The following is a 19425-nucleotide window of genomic DNA, read 5'->3' as shown; positions in this document are numbered from 1 at the left end:
CAAATTAATCGTAAGACCTACAAAATAAATAACAATCAATCGTCTGTAAAACGCCTCCTAGTGATAACTCTATGTCGTATGGTTCCGAAGTTATAAGCATTTATTTATATGCAGGAAAAGTGTGGTACCTTTTTTTTCAACAGGTTGTAGCTCGAAAACGGGTATCTCTGCGCCCCCTCACACCCAACACATAGAATGTTTTGCTGGAAATGCATCAAAGAATCATCCCTGAAATTATTTGCCAACTTATGTGAAACGCCCTGTATAAACATAATATTAAGCTTGAAGCAGCCATATAAACGGGATATTTATGTACATATTACCAGAAATAAGTAAGAGGTACTGAATTGAAACAGTTTTTGGTTAGATGTCCCTACGCACACCGAAATCAAATTTCTCAGAAACTGAAAATTAAAAATGGACGTTTCCTTTTGGGCACATAAACATAAAAACAAAACGTCAAAAAAAAAAATTGAAATTTTTACATTTTGAGGATTTTAAAAAATATTTAAATAATTTTAAATGATATTTATGATGTTTTAGCAATTTTTACGTTTGTAAATAATTTTGTTCATTAAACAAGGTGTCTACACATACATAAGTTTATTATTTATAAAATATATATACATATTAAAGGAGTGTCAGTAATTTAGAAAAAAACTTTTTTATGAATTTTTGTGTGCATGTACTGTAAATTCAGTTTGAAAAAATTTCAGGTACTACTATTATTTTGCACGCAGTTATATATATTTGTTTCCGAACTTTCAATTAACATACGAATATTTCAAAAATTTCAATATCTTCATAATATTTCTTTCAGTTAGCATTAAATATCACATTATTAAAAAAACTGGTTATTTCTGAACCTAAACTGTGCGTAATATTATTAATAATGATGATATCTGAAAAGATAAATATGATATTTCTTCATTTTATTAAATATAACAGTCCCGGCGGTTAACCGTGTTGAACGGATTTTAAAATGGAATAATAGGGAAAATATATAAAATTTACTACCTTAAATGTGATGTAAAACGAAAAAATTTAATTCAATTAAAAAACGTATTAAATTTTTAAGACATTCATTTACACATGCGACACATTTAAAATTTTATATAATGTTGTTGCGTTTTTATTTAGATTAAATTTCTTTTGTTTTTTTCGCATATTTACTTATAGTTTCTTTAGCAGATTTTCGGGATTTTTTATTCCTTTCTAATTTGTCTTTATGCCATTTACAATTTTTCCGTAACAATACTAAAACCATAAAATTTAAGATATATTTACAATAATCAATACAATTTATTATTATCAATATTGAACTAAACGGAAAATGTTTAAAATTTTTCAAACGCAAAAAAGTTGCGGCTGGCTTTTTTTACAGCGGCATGGCATAACTGAATTCAATATTCAAATAAAAGAAATGTCTGCTAAAATTAACCGTTATCTAAAGCCCTTTTTTTCTTCAAATTTTTGTTATCGGTTTTTTCTATAAAATAGGTTGTTAAAGTCAGAAACTTTTGTAGCTTTCAGTAATATAAGTTTTTTTCCACCTCCAGCCCCTCGTAAGTAATCATCTAATGTCTTTATATCTAACAAGTCCCAATGCTCAGAGAGAAACTTGAAAGCACGACCTTATTTTATATGGGTTTTTTTAAATCGAAGTGGCTATTTTTTGGGAAGAAATATTAAAATAAGTTTACACTTATTATAAAGCAGGTAAAATTCTAAAAATATATTTGAAAAATCAAGAAAATATATTAATATTTTCATTCAGAATTATTTTTAAATTCTTGAAACAGCGGGAAAACAACAAGCACAACCTTCGCCTTCAATGTTTTATATGTTACTGAAAGCATTCAAAATATCCCCATTTAACTGCACCGCTAGTATTAATTGACATATTTCCTTAAAAATCCCAGTGATTGACAATGTCAAACTCGAAGTGTGTGAGAGTACTAAATACTCACTAATTTCCATTATGAAAGCAACGACACCGCCAAGCGTAATTTTTATTAACACATAGTAGAAATCTTGTCCGTCAATAGTTGCAAAAGCATTCCAAAGCTTCGGGCCTTCAAATCCCAACATAAATGGCAATAATGAAAAAAACATCCACGGCTGCATGTAAAACATCATATCAATTGGATTACAAAGACCAAATTTAGAAGTTTGCATAATCATTTGTGCAAAACTCCGTCGCAATCCGCTAGCCATAGACGCAATTAATAAAAACACAAATCCAAAAGCATCAAAGCTGGTTGATTTGTATGTAAACATGAACAGGCCAGAAGCTATCATACATACTATAAAAACGAGAGAGACAGCCAGCTTTTCTAATTTTAATAGTATAGCAAAAATCAATATAAAGATAATTGCACTAGACTTGGTCATAGTATAAAGGGAAACAGTTACAAGTTCCAAACCCCAATTAGAAAATCCAATATCCATTCCAGAAGCTATTCCTGTTGGTCCTATTGTTCTCACTGAGGTAAGAACATCTATGTTTGGTAATGTTCTTGAATAAATTTTTTGCGATACGAGCCTCACAAAAGCAGCCAAAAAAAATTTCAATATCAGGTGAATAACCACTATTGTCAAAGGATATTTCACAGCCTTTAATATCCATTTCTGATAAAACGTGAGGCATATTGACAATCCCAAGTATAGAATAATAAAAGAAAATATTTTGAAAACTGACATTGGTTTTACAAAAATGTTCGATTTTAAAAAACGAGTATTTTCATTAGTTTCATGGATATCCAAAACTTCCGCCGACAAAGGAACATTTAACTGTTTGTACGAGATTTCGAATGCCATCAAAAAACAAGTGAAAATAACTATGGGAAAACAAATTTTTTTTTGGAGCTGCCTTGCTGCACTTATGGAATTGGCATCGGAAAACAGAGTGATGCTCATTTGGGTGCCGGGCCATAGTGGCCATGCGGGCAACGAAGTTGCCGATGAGTTGGCGCGGAGGGGATCTGGGGCTGCCTTTGTGCAGCCGCTGCCTTTCTGTGGTCTGCCTTCTTCCGCCGTGGGGGCCAGGCTTGCCTGCCTACTCGCGGCGGAATGCGGTCGTCACTGGCGGGACACGAAAGGGTGCCGTCATGCGAAGGTGTTTGTTCCGGCGTGCTCCGGCGGATTCGCTGCGGAGTTGCTGGGGATGAGCAGGAGCCGGGTTCGCACTATTGCGAATTTCTTCACGGGGCACTGCCCGGTGAAATACCACCTGCATAGGCTGGGGAAGTCGGGCTCCCCCCTGTGCAGATTTTGTGGGGGTGGCGATGAGACCGCCGTACACATTCTCTGCGACGGTCCGCCACTGGCTGTTCGGCGCCGCAATTGTCTTGGACATGGGTCTCTAAGTGTTCGGGAACTATTGTCCAACTCCCTTAGGGATATCTCCGGCTTTGTGATTGGGACGGGGATATTATAGACGGGAGAGTGGGGTGGCTGCAATAAGTCAAAAATGGCTGCGGTGGCTTAGGGGGATGCTCCTGTCCCACTCGGTTCCCTTAGAATCTACAATCTACAATCTACTGAAAGCATTTCATTATTTTTAAGTGAACAGCTTTTTTTCTCATAGGGTAAGTTAACTCAAGATATGGGAAGTAACTGTGGTGTCAAGTTGAAAATATAATTAATGAAAGATAATTATTAAATATTGATATAAATACGTAGTAAAGAAAAAATTTTAAGAGAGAATTAGAAAATAATATCTAAAATACAATCAAATATTATTTTTTAAATACAAATTTTATATACACTTCTAAATTTTACCTCTATTTGTGAGAAAAAATTTTAAAGCTTAATATATTACCTAAGTAAAAAAATATTTGAAAGGTTTTGGAAAAGACAATAATATATTTATGACCGGATTCGAATATCTTTTTTATTTTTGAAATAAATAGTATCTTACGAATAGCAATGACTCAAAAACTCCGATTGTAAAATGACAGGTAGTAGGTACTGATGTAAATTTTTGTCCGATATCAATATATAATGTTCGAAATAGTTTTAAAATAATATTTTAAAAAAAATTGATTGGAAGTAGGTACAAACATATTTATTTTTAGGTTTTCAAAAAAATATTTTCATAGAAAGAAATTATAATTTTACTATTTGGTTTTTATACCTACTTGAATATTTGCATATATTTTGCAGTTTTCCGCATATTTTTTTTTTCAAAACTGAAAAATAAAAATTTCCTATTCAAAAAACTGAAAAGTATAGAATTTAAAAAGTAGAAAATAAAATGTTCATGCTTTTGCATGAATTTCTTAACCTATATAATAGTTTCTGATGTTATTAATTCATATTGTGTATCAACCTTGCATATGTACAATAATGCCCTATTATATCTATCAGGCCACCAAGCTTAGAGATCAAAACAAAAATAAATTCCAAATTTATATGGATTTTAAATGAAAGGAGTGTCGACTCTCAGAATTCTACACATTTTTTCAAATTTAAAAATTTAAATTTAAAATAAACCGGTTTTAAAAAAATAAAAAAAAATTCCCTCTGAAAAATGTATTTAAAAAAATGCAATTTTTAGCCCAGGCAACTTGTCTTCCAAATGGAAAGGTATTCAATTACAGAGTAAAATTTTTGAATAAGACATAGAATTTAAAAAGAAATAGACCAAAACAGCAAAAAAATTATAATAATTATGGAATGGCTTTTAAAACTATACTAAATGAAATGAGAATCATAAAGATTACTCAAAAATTTCCAAAAAAAAAATAAAAAAATATTTCAATCGTCATATTTTTTTCAAAATCCACGTTTGTTTTATACTAAATTTTACGACAAAAGAAAACTTTGATTAATGTAAATTATAAATATTAACTTTACTTAATGACACAAATAATTAATATAATTATTCACTAAATTTAAATTAAATTTCAAACAAATAAATTATTTTACCGCTCAGCGATACAGCCTTCCGTACGAAATTTATATGTGGACTAAAGAAATTCTGTAGCCTTTTTATTTGGAAAAACTTATCCTACACAGATAAATGCAAAAATGTTAACATGTCCTGTACATTATAGGAGTTTATGATTATATACATACATATGTACAATATAACAAAATATGAAATTTTAAACTTATATCTATTGCTTTCATACATTCGAATGTTTTTATCTAACTTTTAAAAAAATAAATTTTGTTGTAATAAAAATAAAAGTAAAAAAAATTTTACCTAACTTAATTTAATTTAATTTCATTTCGATGTTTTTGATATATTTGTTTATTTACAATATTTTGTTCCTTTCTTGCCTTTCTTGCTTTTTATTTCTATCGTCTCGACGCATGACATGACCTTACCATCTTAGTCGCTTGTCTAATTTCGTCACGCCTGCGGACCACCTTAATATTCTCATTTCGGCGACATGTTGGTTTGTTCATGTGTTTTGTTTGCTGTTCAGTGATCCGTTCCATACATAAGGGCTGGTCTGACCTCTGTTTTGCAGATTTTGCCTTTTTGTTTAATCGAAAAAATTTTATCACATAAGGCGCCTGCACCCGATCTCTACTTCATCCAGCCAACATAATAAAAGTTAGCGGTTAGTAACGATTGCATCATTTTTTTTGCTTAAAGTTTTGTTTTTTTCAACTAAAAAATAATATTAAATTTTAATAAGCTCAAAGAACATAAATTTTATTGGAAAATTGAATTTAACGCAAGAAGCAACTTATTTTTTAACATATTGGCATCGTTTTTCATTGTATATGTTATAATTTTATTAAAAAGCAATTCTATAAAAGTACATTAGCGGATTTTAAAATTTATTTTGAATAGCGGAATCGCTTAGATGGAATATAAATACACTGGATTGCGGATTTGAAACAAAATATCTGTGCTTTTTATTATTATTATAAATCTCACTTTGCTTTTTATTATTATTATACACCGTATACCACTTCATTCTGCACTTATTTATTTTAAAGAAAGTTTAACACTTTTTTGAATTGGTTGAATATTCATAACAAAAACGAATTGCGGAAAATGTCATAGGAGTTTGAGATCAAGTTCAGCAAAAATCAACTGCATTGGATCTTGTGGTAGATATTTTCATCCTAGTTGCTACAATTTAATTGATTATGATATTAAATTGTTGGCGGAAAAATCAAATATTAATTTCCACTGCGATGAATGTTTGAATTTTGAGGACCTGGTGTATAAAAAATATTATGTGTGATGATATGAAAAAAGGAATTGATAAAGTTATGGATGATGGTGAAACTTTTAGTGAATATTTAAAGAAAGTTACATATGCTAATAAGAGTGAAAATAAATTTACTTACGCGGATATTGTTAAAAAAGACCCAGTTCTATTAATAAAACCAAAAAAAGTTCAAACATCGGCAGAAACCAAAACAAACTTGAAACGTCATGTTGACCCAGTAAACTTCAACTAATGTCTTTATATCTAACAAGTCCTAATGCTCAGAGAGGAACTTGAAAGCACGACCTTATTTTATATGGGTTTTTTAAATCGAAGTGGCTATTTTTTGAGAAGAAATATTAAAATAAATTCACACTTATTATAAAGCCGGTAAAATTTAGAAAATATATTCGAAAAGTCAAAAAAATATATTAATATTTTCATTGATAATTATTTTAAAATTCTAAAAAAAGCGGAAAAACAACAAGCACAACCTTCGCCTTCAACGTTTTATATGTTACTGAAAGCATTTCATTATTTTTAAGTGAACAGCTTTTTTTCTCATAGGGTAAGTTAACTCAAGATATGGGAAGTAACTGTGGTGTCAAGTTGAAAATATAATTAATGAAAGATAATTATTAAATATTGATATAAATATATATTAAAGAAAAAATTTGAAGAGGGAATTAGAAAATAATATCTAAAATACAATCAAATATTATTTGTTAAATACAAATTTTATATAAACTTCAAAATTTTATCTCTATTTTTATTTGAAAAAAATATTAAAAACTTACTATCATTTATATCAATTACCTAAGAAAAAAAAATATTTAAAATGTTTGGAAAAAACAATCATATATTTTTATGACCGGATTTGAATATTTTTCCATTTTTGAAATAAATGGTATTTTACCAAATGACTCAAAAATTCCGTTTAATATTCTTTCCGTTTAGAATTAAGATAGGTCATACATACACATGCAGGGACATTTTATAAATAGATTGCTCTTGTTTACCTGCTAATAAAATATGAAAAAAGAACACAGCAAAATTTTTGAAGCACTCAATATAACATGTTTGAAATAGTTTTAAAATAATTATTTAAAAAAAATTTATTGGAAGTAGGTACCTACATATTTATTTTTAATAACTTAAAAACTAACTGAAATTATTTGAAACAATTTTATAAGTAACGTATAAATAACCGAAATGAGATAATTCAAATTGTTGAAATGTGTCAACCTATATTACTTTTATTAACTTTTTTGTTAGCCGACACTACTCAACTTATCTTATTGGGAAATACAAAATGTGCATGAAAAATCATACATCCTTCCTCAATTAATGACACAAATAATTAATATAATTATTCACTAAATTTAAATTAAATTTCAAACAAATAAATTATTTTACCGCTCAGCGATGCAGCCTTCCATACGAAACAAGCAAAACAAACTTGAAACGTCATGTTGACCCAGTAAACTTCAACATTAATGGAGTGTCAGAAAAAAAGGATGGGACTATAGCAGTGTTCTGTCAAGATGAAAAATCGATACATTATTTAAAAAATCAGGTTGAAGAAAAATTAGAAGGTGAATACGTAATTATTGTGCCAAAAGAACGAAGCCCTAAAATTTTAATCACTGGTATGACAGATAATTATGAGCAGATTGAATTACAAAATAAAATGATTAGACAAAATAATATTCTCCATAAGGAAGATATTAAGGTAATTAAAGTATATAAAACGAATTACAATGAATATAGCGCTATTGTTCAATTGAATATCGATGATTTTACGAATCTAATTAAAGTAGGAAAAATAAGAATGGGTTGGAACATTTGCAAAATTTATGAAGGTTTTGATACCAGAAGGTGTCACAAATACTTAGATTATAATCACAAAATAAAAGATTGCAAAGAGCAAAATTACATTTGCTACAAATGTGCAGGTAGTGATCATTTGTCTAAAAATTGTGTCGCAGATAAAATGCAATGTATAGCATGTATAAGAGCTAATAACTCATTAAAATTAAATTTGGATATCAACCACAGTGTAAATAGTAAATCTTGTCCAACCTTATTGAGAAAGATGCAAATTAATAGTCGCAAAAATTTTCGTCTTCATTCGAGCACAATAGAAAGTCGTTAAACTGTATTTATCTTAACATTGATGGTATAACAAGTCATTTAGCCTCTTTGGAGCACATAAATAGTAATAATGCCTTTGATTTGATTTTTTTAAGCGAAACCCATTTGACAACTGAAATTAATGATTGTGAAATAAGTTTAGATGGCTATAGTATTTATCGATGTTATTCCCATTCTCGACATACTGGCGGAGTAATTATTTATGCAAAAAAAATCTATTAAAGTCTTGGATAATAAAAGTTTCGTATATAATGACCAATTATGGACTCTTCAAATTGAAATTAAATTGAATAGTGAGTTCTGGTTTTTCAGTGTGGTGTACAAGACACCTTCCCGTTTCAATATAATGGAGTTTACGGAAATATTTGAAAATTGGTTAGAAAACAATGTCGTAATAACTAATAAAAATATAATATGTGGCGATTTCAATATTGATTGGTTATCAGAGGAGCCAAATAAACAGTATTTTAAAAGAATGATTGAGTCATTTCGCCTTCACCAAATGGTTGATTTTTCAACCAGAATTACCGATCATACATCTTCATTGATTGATTACGTAAATTGCACGTTGTCAGAAATTAGTCAAATTGCTGTTGAAAATAGGGTTGACTGCTCATTATCCGACCATCAAGCAATTGGAATAAAAATTTCGGGAAATGATAAGTTCGAATTCAAAATAAAGTTGGGTCAAACCAATGGTTTGTATTGTAGCACTTTTCCCTTCAGCAAGTGAAAATTCTGCTTTTAAATACAGTCTATGTATACCTATCAAACTATTAAAATTATTTTCATTCATATACAAAACTATTTCTAGAATTGCATATATTTAGGATGACGCATATATGCAGTGTTTGAAATAAAGCAAAAATTAATATAAAAAGGGGTTAACATAATGCTCGATTTTAAGGTTTAATTATGTGAGTTAAGAAAAATAATTATATTTTTTAATTTCATGGAATTTACCGTTAGCTTTTTATGTTTATAGAAATTTGAAAAAGCTTGCGGTTTCGGAAATATAAGGTGTCAAAAATTCAAATTTTACAAATTTCAAGAGGCCATAACTTGAGAGGGGAAGGAGATGGAAAAAAATTTTCTTCCAACGAAATGAACTATTTGTTAATGTCTAAAAGCCCATAAAATTTCAAGCTTCTACAGGCTGGGGTCTAGAAAATAAACGACATCAAAAATTTGGAAAAAACGGACTTTAGATAACGGTAAATTTGAGCGGCCATTTTGTTTTTCTAAAGTTAACCTTTAGTATACCCCGCTAGGGGAAGTAAGCCACTGCCTTTCTGCGTTTGCAAAATTTGAAAAATCCTTATGGGTTCATTGCACTAAATAGTTAAAGAATGGCATTTTTAGGGTTTTGGGGGGGTATAACTTCTAAAGGGGGGGAGACAGGTAAAAATTTTGTTCCACGAAAATAAGTTTCTAGTAAAAATCTATGTACGTACAAAATTTCAGCTTTCTATCTTCAAGGGTGTAGAAGTTTTGTAAACAGACACACGGACGGACGGACGGACGGACGGACGGACGGACGGACGGACAGAGTGAAACTAATAAGCACTTTTTTTTGGAAAAGTGCTAAAAATTGAAATCAATTCCATAAAAATTGATAAAGATAGATTAGAGAGTTTTCTATTTGATGAAAATTTTTGGAATATTTGTGAAATTGATGATATTAGTTTGTGTGGGAATTTGTTTAAACTTTGTATTGATAAATCTGCTGAGTTATTTAAAAAGAAATTTTTCATTAGCCGAAAAGAACAAGAGTGGTTTAATAATGACTTGAGAGAAATGAATGAAAATAAAATAATAGCGTATAATCGAGCTTCATTATCAAACGACGATAATCTTTGGTCAATTTATAAAAATATTAGGAATAATTATAGCCAAGCAGTAAAAATGGCAAAAAATCAGTTCATTGAAAATAAATTAGTAAACTGTGATGGAAATTCTAAGGAAATGTGGAAATTAATTAAAAAATATGTGACGAAAACTAACAAAAATGAAGTAATTAACGAGTTAAAAATTAATGATAGTTTAGTATGTGGATCATCCAACATTGCAAGCGAACTGAATAAGTATTTTATTAAAAGTATAGTGGATGTTGCAGATAGCATTCAGCCGGTTTTGTATTAATAACGATCAACTTTTTAATATAATTAACAAAACGTGATTTTTTGGGTTTCAATACAAAAGTCGTAATGAAATCATATAGTATTTTTGGTGACGTTTTGGTTCATATTACTAATTTATCTATGAGGCAAGGAACATTTCCGTTGACATGGAAAGAATCTGTTGTAAGACCGATTCCAAAGAAACAACACCCAAAAGAACCGGTCGATTTAAGACCAATAAACATGATGCCATTTTATGAAAAAATTTTAGAGAAAGTAATAAGTATTCAATTGGAAAAGTATTTAGAAGAAAATAACATTTTATGTGACGAGCAAAGTGGTTTTAGATGTAATCATTCCTGTGAAACAGCTTTAAATTTAGTACTATACGATTGAAAAAGAGCTAAAGAAAACAACTTAGTAATTGGTGCAATATTTTTAGATTTTAAGAGAGCGTTTGAAACAGTGGATCGAGAAATTTTGTTGATGAAGTTTGAAAAGTATGGAATCAGAGATAATGAACTTAGATGGTTCAGAAGAAAACAAAAAACAATTATTGGTGATGAATTTTCGGATTCCAAATTTATAAATAATGGTGTTCCTCAAGGTGCAATATTAAGAGTTTTAAGTTTTTTGTTACATATAAATGATATAAAGTTAAGTATTAAGTTCTGTAAAATTGTTTTGTTTGCTGATGATGCACTGCTCTATGTTGTTGATATTAATTTGGATACATGTTGTAGCAAGATTAATGATGACTTGAATAATTTATTTTCGTGGCTGTGTATGAATAAATTAAAATTAAATTTTGACAAAACAAAATGCATGATAATTAACGACAGAACTGGTGGCTTAGGTAATATTTCTGTTAGTGATTGTCAAATAGAAAGAGTGAACTCGATAAAATATTTAGGAGTAATTATTGACGGCAAATTAAGTTTCGATAGCCATGTAGATTATATTTCTTCGAAAATTGCAAGAAAAATAGGTTATCTAGGTAGAATAAGAAGCCAATTGACTGAGAAATGTGCGAAAACTGTATACAACACAACAATTCTGCCTCATTTTGATTATTGTGCTTCAGTATTATTCCTTTCAAATGAAAGTAAAAAAGACCGGCTTCAAATTCTACAAAACAAAGCGATGCGTGTAATTTTAAAGCGTGAAAGGACAAGTATTCAAAGTATGCTAACAGATATTAAGTGGATGTCAATTCGTCAACGTTTAAACTTCAATGTCCTTGTGTTTGTATTTGTATTGAATATTGAAAACTTCTTGAAACTTTAACGAAATTTTTGAAATTTTTTTAACAACATATCTCTATTATACATATACTTATATTTCTGATTTAATTGCTAAATTTAATTTATTGAAATTTAATTGCTAAATTTAATTTATTGAAATTTTAACTTCATATTAGCACTGTTATTAATAATAATGATATCTGAAAAGATAAATATGATATTTCTTCATTTTATTAAATATAACAGTTCCGGCGGTTAACCGTGTTAAACGGATTTTAAAATGTAATAATAGGGAAAATATATAAAATTTACTACCTTAAATGTGATGTAAAACGAAAAAATTTAATTCAATTAAAAAACGTATTAAATTTTTAAGACATTCATTTACACATGCGACATATTTAAAATTTTATGTAATGTTGTTGCGTTTTTATTTAGATTAAATTTCTTTTGTTTTTTCGCATATTTACTTATAGTTTCTTTAGCAGATTTTCGGGATTTTTTATTCCTTTCTAATTTGTCTTTATGCCATTTACAATTTTTCCGTAACAATACTAAAACCATAAAATTTAAGATATATTTACAATAATCAATACAATTTATTATTATCAATATTGAACTAAACAGGAAAGTGTTTAAAATTTTTCAAACGCAAAAAAGTTTTTACAGCGGCATGGCATAATTGAATTCAATATTCAAATTAAAGAAATGTCTGCTAAAATTAACCGTTACCTAAACCCCTTTTTTTCTTCAAATTTTTGTTATCGGTTTTTTCTATAAAATAGGTTGTTAAAGTCAGAAACTTTTGTAGCTTTCAGTAATATAAGTTTTTTTCCACCTCCAGCCCCTCGTAAGTAATCGTCTAATGTCTTTATATCTAACAAGTCCCAATGCTCAGAGAGGAACTTGAAAGCACGACCTTATTTTATATGGGTTTTTTTAAATCGAAGTGGCTATTTTTTGAGAAGAAATATTAAAATAAATTTACACTTATTATAAAGCAGGTAAAATTCTAAAAATATATTTGAAAAATCAAGAAAATATATTAATATTCTCATTCAGAATTATTTTAAAATTCTTGAAACAGCGGGAAAACAACAGGCACAACCTTCGCCTTCAATGTTTTATATGTTACTGAAAGCATTTCATTATTTTTAAGTGAACAGCTTTTTTTCTCATAGGGTAAGTTAACTCAAGATATGGGAAGTAACTGTGGTGTCAAGTTGAAAATATAATTAATGAAAGATAATTATTAAATATTGATATAAATACGTAGTAAAGAAAAAATTTTAAGAGAGAATTAGAAAATAACATCTAAAATACAATCAAATATTATTTTTTAAATACAAATTTTATATACACTTCTAAATTTTACCTCTATTTGTGAGAAAAAATTTTAAAGCTTAATATATTACCTAAGTAGAAAAATATTTGAAAGGTTTTGGAAAAGACAATAATATATTTATGACCGGATTCGAATATCTTTTTTATTAGTAAAAGGACAGGTAGTAGGTACTGATGTAAATTTTTGTCCGTTTGCGTTTACTATTAAGATTCATACACAGGCAGGGCCATTTTATAAATAGATTGCTCTTGTTTACCTGGTAATAAAATATGAAAGAAGAGCACAACAAAATTTTTGAAGCACTCAATATAATATGTTCGAAATAGTTTTAAAATAATTATTTAAAAAAAAATTGATTGGAAGTAGGTACATACATATTTATTTTTAATAACTTAAAAACTAACTAAAATTATTTGAAACAATTTTATAAGTAACGAATAAGATAATTCAAATTGTTGAAATGTGTCAACCTATATTACTTTTACTAACATTTTTGTTAGCCGACACTACTCAACTTACCTTATTGGGAAATACAAAATGTGCATGAAAAATCATACATCCTTCCTCATTAACATTTGAAGCCATACTGAAATATGAATTTGAAATTTTTTATTATTTTTTCTTTCCTCCTACCTTCCTTTCTTTTTCGTGCAATAGAATTTAAACGGGAAGCTTTTTAAAAAATGTGTATAATATCCTGAGATTTTCTAAAATATTAAACTTCTTTTTACGTAAAAAAAAAGAAAAAAATAATAAAAAATATGACACGATTAGTGCCATTTAAAGAAAAAACCAGCAACGAAGCAAAAAATTCGTAATATTTCGTAAAAAAAATTGAGTATTGGGACTTGTTAGATATAAAGACATTAAATCGTCTTTCGAAATTTGTAAAAGACGCATTTTTGGCAGTATAAATTTTCGAAACTGTGAGCTTTTTTAAATTTCTATGAATGAAAGAATTCGAGCATTATATTAACACCAATTGTTTTTTTAAAAGCAGTATTCTCACTTGGAATTACTACTTTAAAAAGCATTTAAAATTTAAACCACATTTATTAATTTTTTAAGCTACTTACAGAATCGAAAGAAATCTCTCCAATTTGTAATACTTTATTTTGTTCATAAAAAACAAATGTCTATGCGAGCGTGTCTACACATACTATGACAAAATATGTACATATTAACACAGTCAGTATTTTTAATAATAAAAAAAACATATGAATTGTTTTAAAACAATTCATATAAAAATTTTTTAATTTTTGGAGAACTTTTTAATTACTATACATTTTTTATAAGTATGTGGTGATGCATTTGTGTTGACGAGTTTGTGTTTGGTGATACAATGGTAATTTTTCATAAATTTACGCACACCTAAAAACGCGTTTTATTAATTTTTTTTTTTGAAAAATTTTTATATTTTTCAGGTTTTCAAAAAAATATTTTCATAGAAAGAAATTATAATTTTACTATTTGGTTTTTATACCTACTTGAATATTTTCATATATTTTGCAGTTTTCCGCATATTTTTTTTCAAAACTGAAAAGTATAGAATTCAAAAAGTAGAAAATAAAATGTTCATGTTTTTGCATGAATTTCTTAACCTATATAATAGTTTCTGATGTTATTAATTCATATTGTGTATCAACCTTGCACATGTACAATAATGCCATATATATCTATCAGGCCACCAAGCTTAGAGATCAAAACAAAAATAAATTCCAAATTTATATGGATTTTAAATGAAAGGAGTGTCGACTGTCATGGTTCTACACATTTTTTCAAATTTAAAATTTAAATTTAAAAAAAATCGGTTTCAAAAAAATAAAAAAAATTCCCTCTGAAAAATGTATTTAAAAAAATGCAATTTTTATCCAGACAACTTGTCTTCCAAATGGAAGGGTATTGAATTACAGAGTAAAATTTTTGAATATAGAATTTAAAAGACATAGAATTTAAAAAGAAATAGACCAAAACAGCAAAAAATTATAATAATTATGAAATGGCTTTTGAAACTATACTAAATGAAATGAGAATCATAAAGATTACTCAAAAATTTCCAAAAAAAAAAATAAAAAAATATTATAATCGTCATATTTTTTTCAAAATCCACGTTTTTTTTATACTAAATTTTACGACAAAAGAAAACTTTGATTAATGTAAATTATAAATATTAACCTTATTTAATGACACAAATAATTAATATAATTATTCACTAAATTTAAATTAAATTTCAAACAAATAAATTATTTTACCGCTCAGCGATACAGCCTTCCGTACGAAATTTATATGTGGACTAAAGAAATTCTGTAGCCTTTTTATTTGGAAAAACTTATCCTACACAGATAAATGCAAAAATGTTAACATGTCCTGTACATTATAGGAGTTTATGATTATATACATACATATGTACAATATAATAAAATATGAAATTTTAAACTTATATCTATTGCTTTCATACATTCGAATATTTTTACCTAACTTTTATGAAATAAAAATAACATATTATGAAAAATAAATTTTGTTGTAATAAAAATAAAAGTAAAAAAAATTTTACCTAACTTAATTTAATTTAATTTCATTTCGATGTTTTTGATATATTTGTTTATTTACAATATTTTGTTTCTTTCTTGCCTTTCTTGCTTTTTATTTCTATCTTTCAAGGGCCTTTCTAACAGCGTGCTCTTCGTCTCGTGACCTTACCATCTTAGTCGCTTTTCTTATAGTTTTTCTTTAATGTCTGCAACCTTGAAGGTATCCCTGAAGTGTTCGTTTCGTACCTTGTCTAATTTCGTCACGCCTGCGGACCACCTTAATATTCTCATTTCGGCGACATGTTGGTTTGTTCATGTGTTTTGTTTGCTGTTCAGTGATCCGTTCCATACATAAGGGCTGGTCTGACCTCTGTTTTGCAGATTTTGCCTTTTTGTTTAATCGAAAAAATTTTATCACATAAGGCGCCTGCACCCGATCTCTACTTCATCCAGCCAACATAATAAAAGTTAGCGGTTAGTAACGATTGCATCATTTTTTTTGCTTAAAGTTTTGTTTTTTTCAACTAAAAAATAATATTAAATCTTAATAAGCTCAAAGAACATAAATTTTATTGGAAAATTGAATTTAACGCAAGAAGCAACTTATTTTTTAACATATTGGCATCGTTTTTCATTGTATATGTTATAATTTTATTAAAAAGCAATTCTATAAAAGTACATTAGCGGATTTTAAAATTTATTTTGAATAGCGGAATCGCTTAGATGGAATATAAATACACTGGATTGCGGATTTGAAACAAAATATCTGTGCTTTTTATTATTATTATAAATCTCACTTTGCTTTTTATTATTATTATACACCGTATACCACTTCATTCTGCACTTATTTATTTTAAAGAAAGTTTAACACTTTTTTTGAATTGGTTGAATATTCATAACAAAAACGAATTGCGGAAAATGTCATAGGAGTTTGAGATCAAGTTCAGCAAAAATCAACTGCATTGGATCTTGTGGTAGATATTTTCATCCTAGTTGCTACAATTTGATTGATTATGATATTAAATTGTTGGCGGAAAAATCAAATATTAATTTCCACTGCGATGAATGTTTGAATTTTAAGGACCTGGTGTATAAAAAATATTATGTGTGATGATATGAAAAAAGGAATTGATAAAGTTATGGATGATGGTGAAACTTTTAGTGAATATTTAAAGCTACATACGCTAATAAGAGTGAAAATAAATTTACTTACGCGGATATTGTTAAAAAAGACCCAGTTCTATTAATAAAACCAAAAAAAGTTCAAACATCGGCAGAAACCAAAACAAACTTGAAACGTCATGTTGACCCAGTAAACTTCAACATTAATGCAGTGACAGAAAAAAAGGATGGGACTATAGCAGTGTTCTGTCAAGATGAAAAATCGATACATTGTTTAAAAAATCGATACATTGTTTGCTGATGATGCGTTGCTCTATGTTGTTAATCGTAATTTGGATACATGTTGTAGCAAGATTAATGATGACTTGAATAATTTATTTTCGTGGCTGTGTATGAATAAATTAAAATTAAATTTTGACAAAACAAAATGCATGATAATTAACGACAGAACTGGTGGCTTAGGTAATATTTCTGTTAGTGATTGTCAAATAGAAAGAGTGAACTCGATAAAATATTTAGGAGTAATTATTGACGACAAATTAAGTTTCGATAGCCATGTAGATTATATTTCTTCGAAAATTGCAAGAAAAATAGGTTATCTAGGTAGAATAAGAAGAATAAGAATTGACTGAGAAATGTGCGAAAACTATGTACAACACAACAATTCTGCCTCATTTTGATTATTGTGCTTCAGTATTATTCCTTTCAAATGAAAGTAAAAAAGACCGGCTTCAAATTCTACAAAACAAAGCGATACGTGTAATTTTAAAGCGTGAAAGGAGGACAAGTATTTAAAGTATGCTAACAGATGTTAAGTGGATGTCAGTTAGCCAATGTTTAAACTTCAATGTCCTTGTGTTTGTATTTAAAATGAAACATAACTTGCTGCCTCAATACTTGTGTCGTTGTCTTAATTATGTGAGTGAATCGACAAATTATACACTAAGGTCAGCATCCTTGTTCAGATTACCACTGTTACGCAGGCATAACACATAAAATAATTTATTTTACAAGGGTTTGCAGATGTTCAATGATTTGCCAGATATAATAAGAAATGAAACTCGTTTGCTAATGTTTAAAAATTCCCTAGTCAAGTATTTAACATCAAATGAATATTGAAAACTTTTTGAAACTTTAACGAAATTTTTGAAATTTTTTTAACAACATATCTCTATTATACATATACTTATATTTCTGATTTAATAGCTTAATTTAATTTATTGAAATTTTAACTTCATATTAGCACTGTTATTAATAATAATGATATCTGAAAAGATAAATATGATATTTCTTCATTTTATTAAATATAATAGTCCCGGCGGTTAACCGTGTTGAACGGATTTTAAAATGGAATAATAGTGAAAATATATAAAATTTACTACCTCAAATGTGATGTAAAACGAAAAAATTTAATTCAATTAAAAAACGTATTAAATTTTTAAGACATTCATTTACACATGCGACACATTTAAAATTTTATGTAATGTTGTTGCGTTTTTATTTAGATTAAATTTCTTTTGTTTTTTTCGCATACTTACTTATAGTTTCTTTAGCAGATTTTCGGGATTTTTTATTCCTTTCTAATTTGTCTTTATGCCATTTACAATTTTTCCGTAACAATACTAAAACCATAAAATTTAAGATATATTTACAATAATCAATACAATTTATTATTATCAATATTGAACTAAACAGGAAAGTGTTTAAAATTTTTCAAACACAAAAAAGTAGCGGCTGGCCTTTTTTTACAGCGGCATGGCATAACTGGATTCAATATTCAAATAAAAGAAATGTCTGCTAAAATTAACCGTTACCTAAAGCCCTTTTTTTTCTTCAAATTTTTGTTATCGGTTTTTTCTATAAAATAGGTTGTTGAAGTCAGAAACTTTTGTAGCTTTCAGTAATATAAGTTTTTTTCCACCTCCAGCCCCTCGTTAGTAATCGTCTAATGTCTTTATCTAACAAGCCCCAATGCTCAGAGAGAAACTTGAAAGCACGACCTTATTTTATATGGGTTTTTTTAAATCGAAGTAACTATTTTTTGAGAAGAAATATTAAAATAAATTTATACTTATTATAAAGCAGGTAAAATTCTAAAAATATAATTGAAAAATCAAGAAAATATATTAATATTTTCATTCAGAATTATTTTAAAATTCTTGAAACAGCGGAAAAACAACAAGCACAACCTTCACCTTCAATGTTTTATATGTTACTGAAAGTATTTCATTATTTTTAAGTGAACAGGTTTTTTTTCATAGGGTAAGTTAACTCAAGATATGGGAAGTAACTGTGGAGAATTAGAAAATAATATCTAAAATACAATCAAATATTATTTTTTAAATACAAATTTTATATACATTTCTAAATTTTACCTCCATTTGTGAGAAAAAAATTTAAAGCTTAATATATTACCTAAGTAGAAAAATATTTGAAAGGTTTTGGAAAAGACAATAATATATTTATGACCGGATTCGAGTATCTTTTTGATTTTTGAAATAAATAGTATCTTACGAATAGCAATGACTCAAAAACTCCGATTGTAAAATGACAGGTAGTAGGTACTGATGTAAATTTTTGTCCGTTTGCGTTTACTATTAAGATTCATACACAGGCAGGGCCATTTTATAAATAGATTGCTCTTGTTTACCTGGTAATAAAATATGAAAGAAGAGCACAACAAAATTTTTGAAGCACTCAATATAACATGTTCGAAATAGTTTTAAAATA

At 28.0% G+C, this 19425-nt stretch overlaps 1 protein-coding gene across 1 annotated transcript; it reads right to left on the bottom strand.

Moving 5' to 3' along the window:
* Positions 1-1839: 1839 nt before the first annotated feature.
* On the bottom strand, positions 1840-2856 carry LOC129607342 (solute carrier family 35 member C2-like). The gene has a single exon (XM_055518294.1). It carries the CDS (start codon positions 2818-2820, stop codon positions 1840-1842), a length of 981 nt encoding a protein of 326 aa, XP_055374269.1. The 5' UTR covers positions 2821-2856.
* Between the last annotated feature and the right edge of the window lie 16569 nt (positions 2857-19425).

Source organism: Condylostylus longicornis, unplaced genomic scaffold, assembly GCF_029603195.1.
Source record: "Condylostylus longicornis isolate FDR11 unplaced genomic scaffold, ASM2960319v2 ptg000003l, whole genome shotgun sequence".
NCBI lineage: Eukaryota > Metazoa > Arthropoda > Insecta > Diptera > Dolichopodidae > Condylostylus > Condylostylus longicornis.
The sequence above is the reverse complement of the archived record's forward strand: the minus strand, read 5'-3'. Positions and strand labels throughout refer to the sequence as shown.

Excerpts from the sequence above, each read along its gene's own strand:
- LOC129607342 (XM_055518294.1), bottom strand. The coding sequence starts at position 2,820 with ATGGCATTCGAAATCTCGTACAAACAGTTAAATGTTCCTTTGTCGGCG.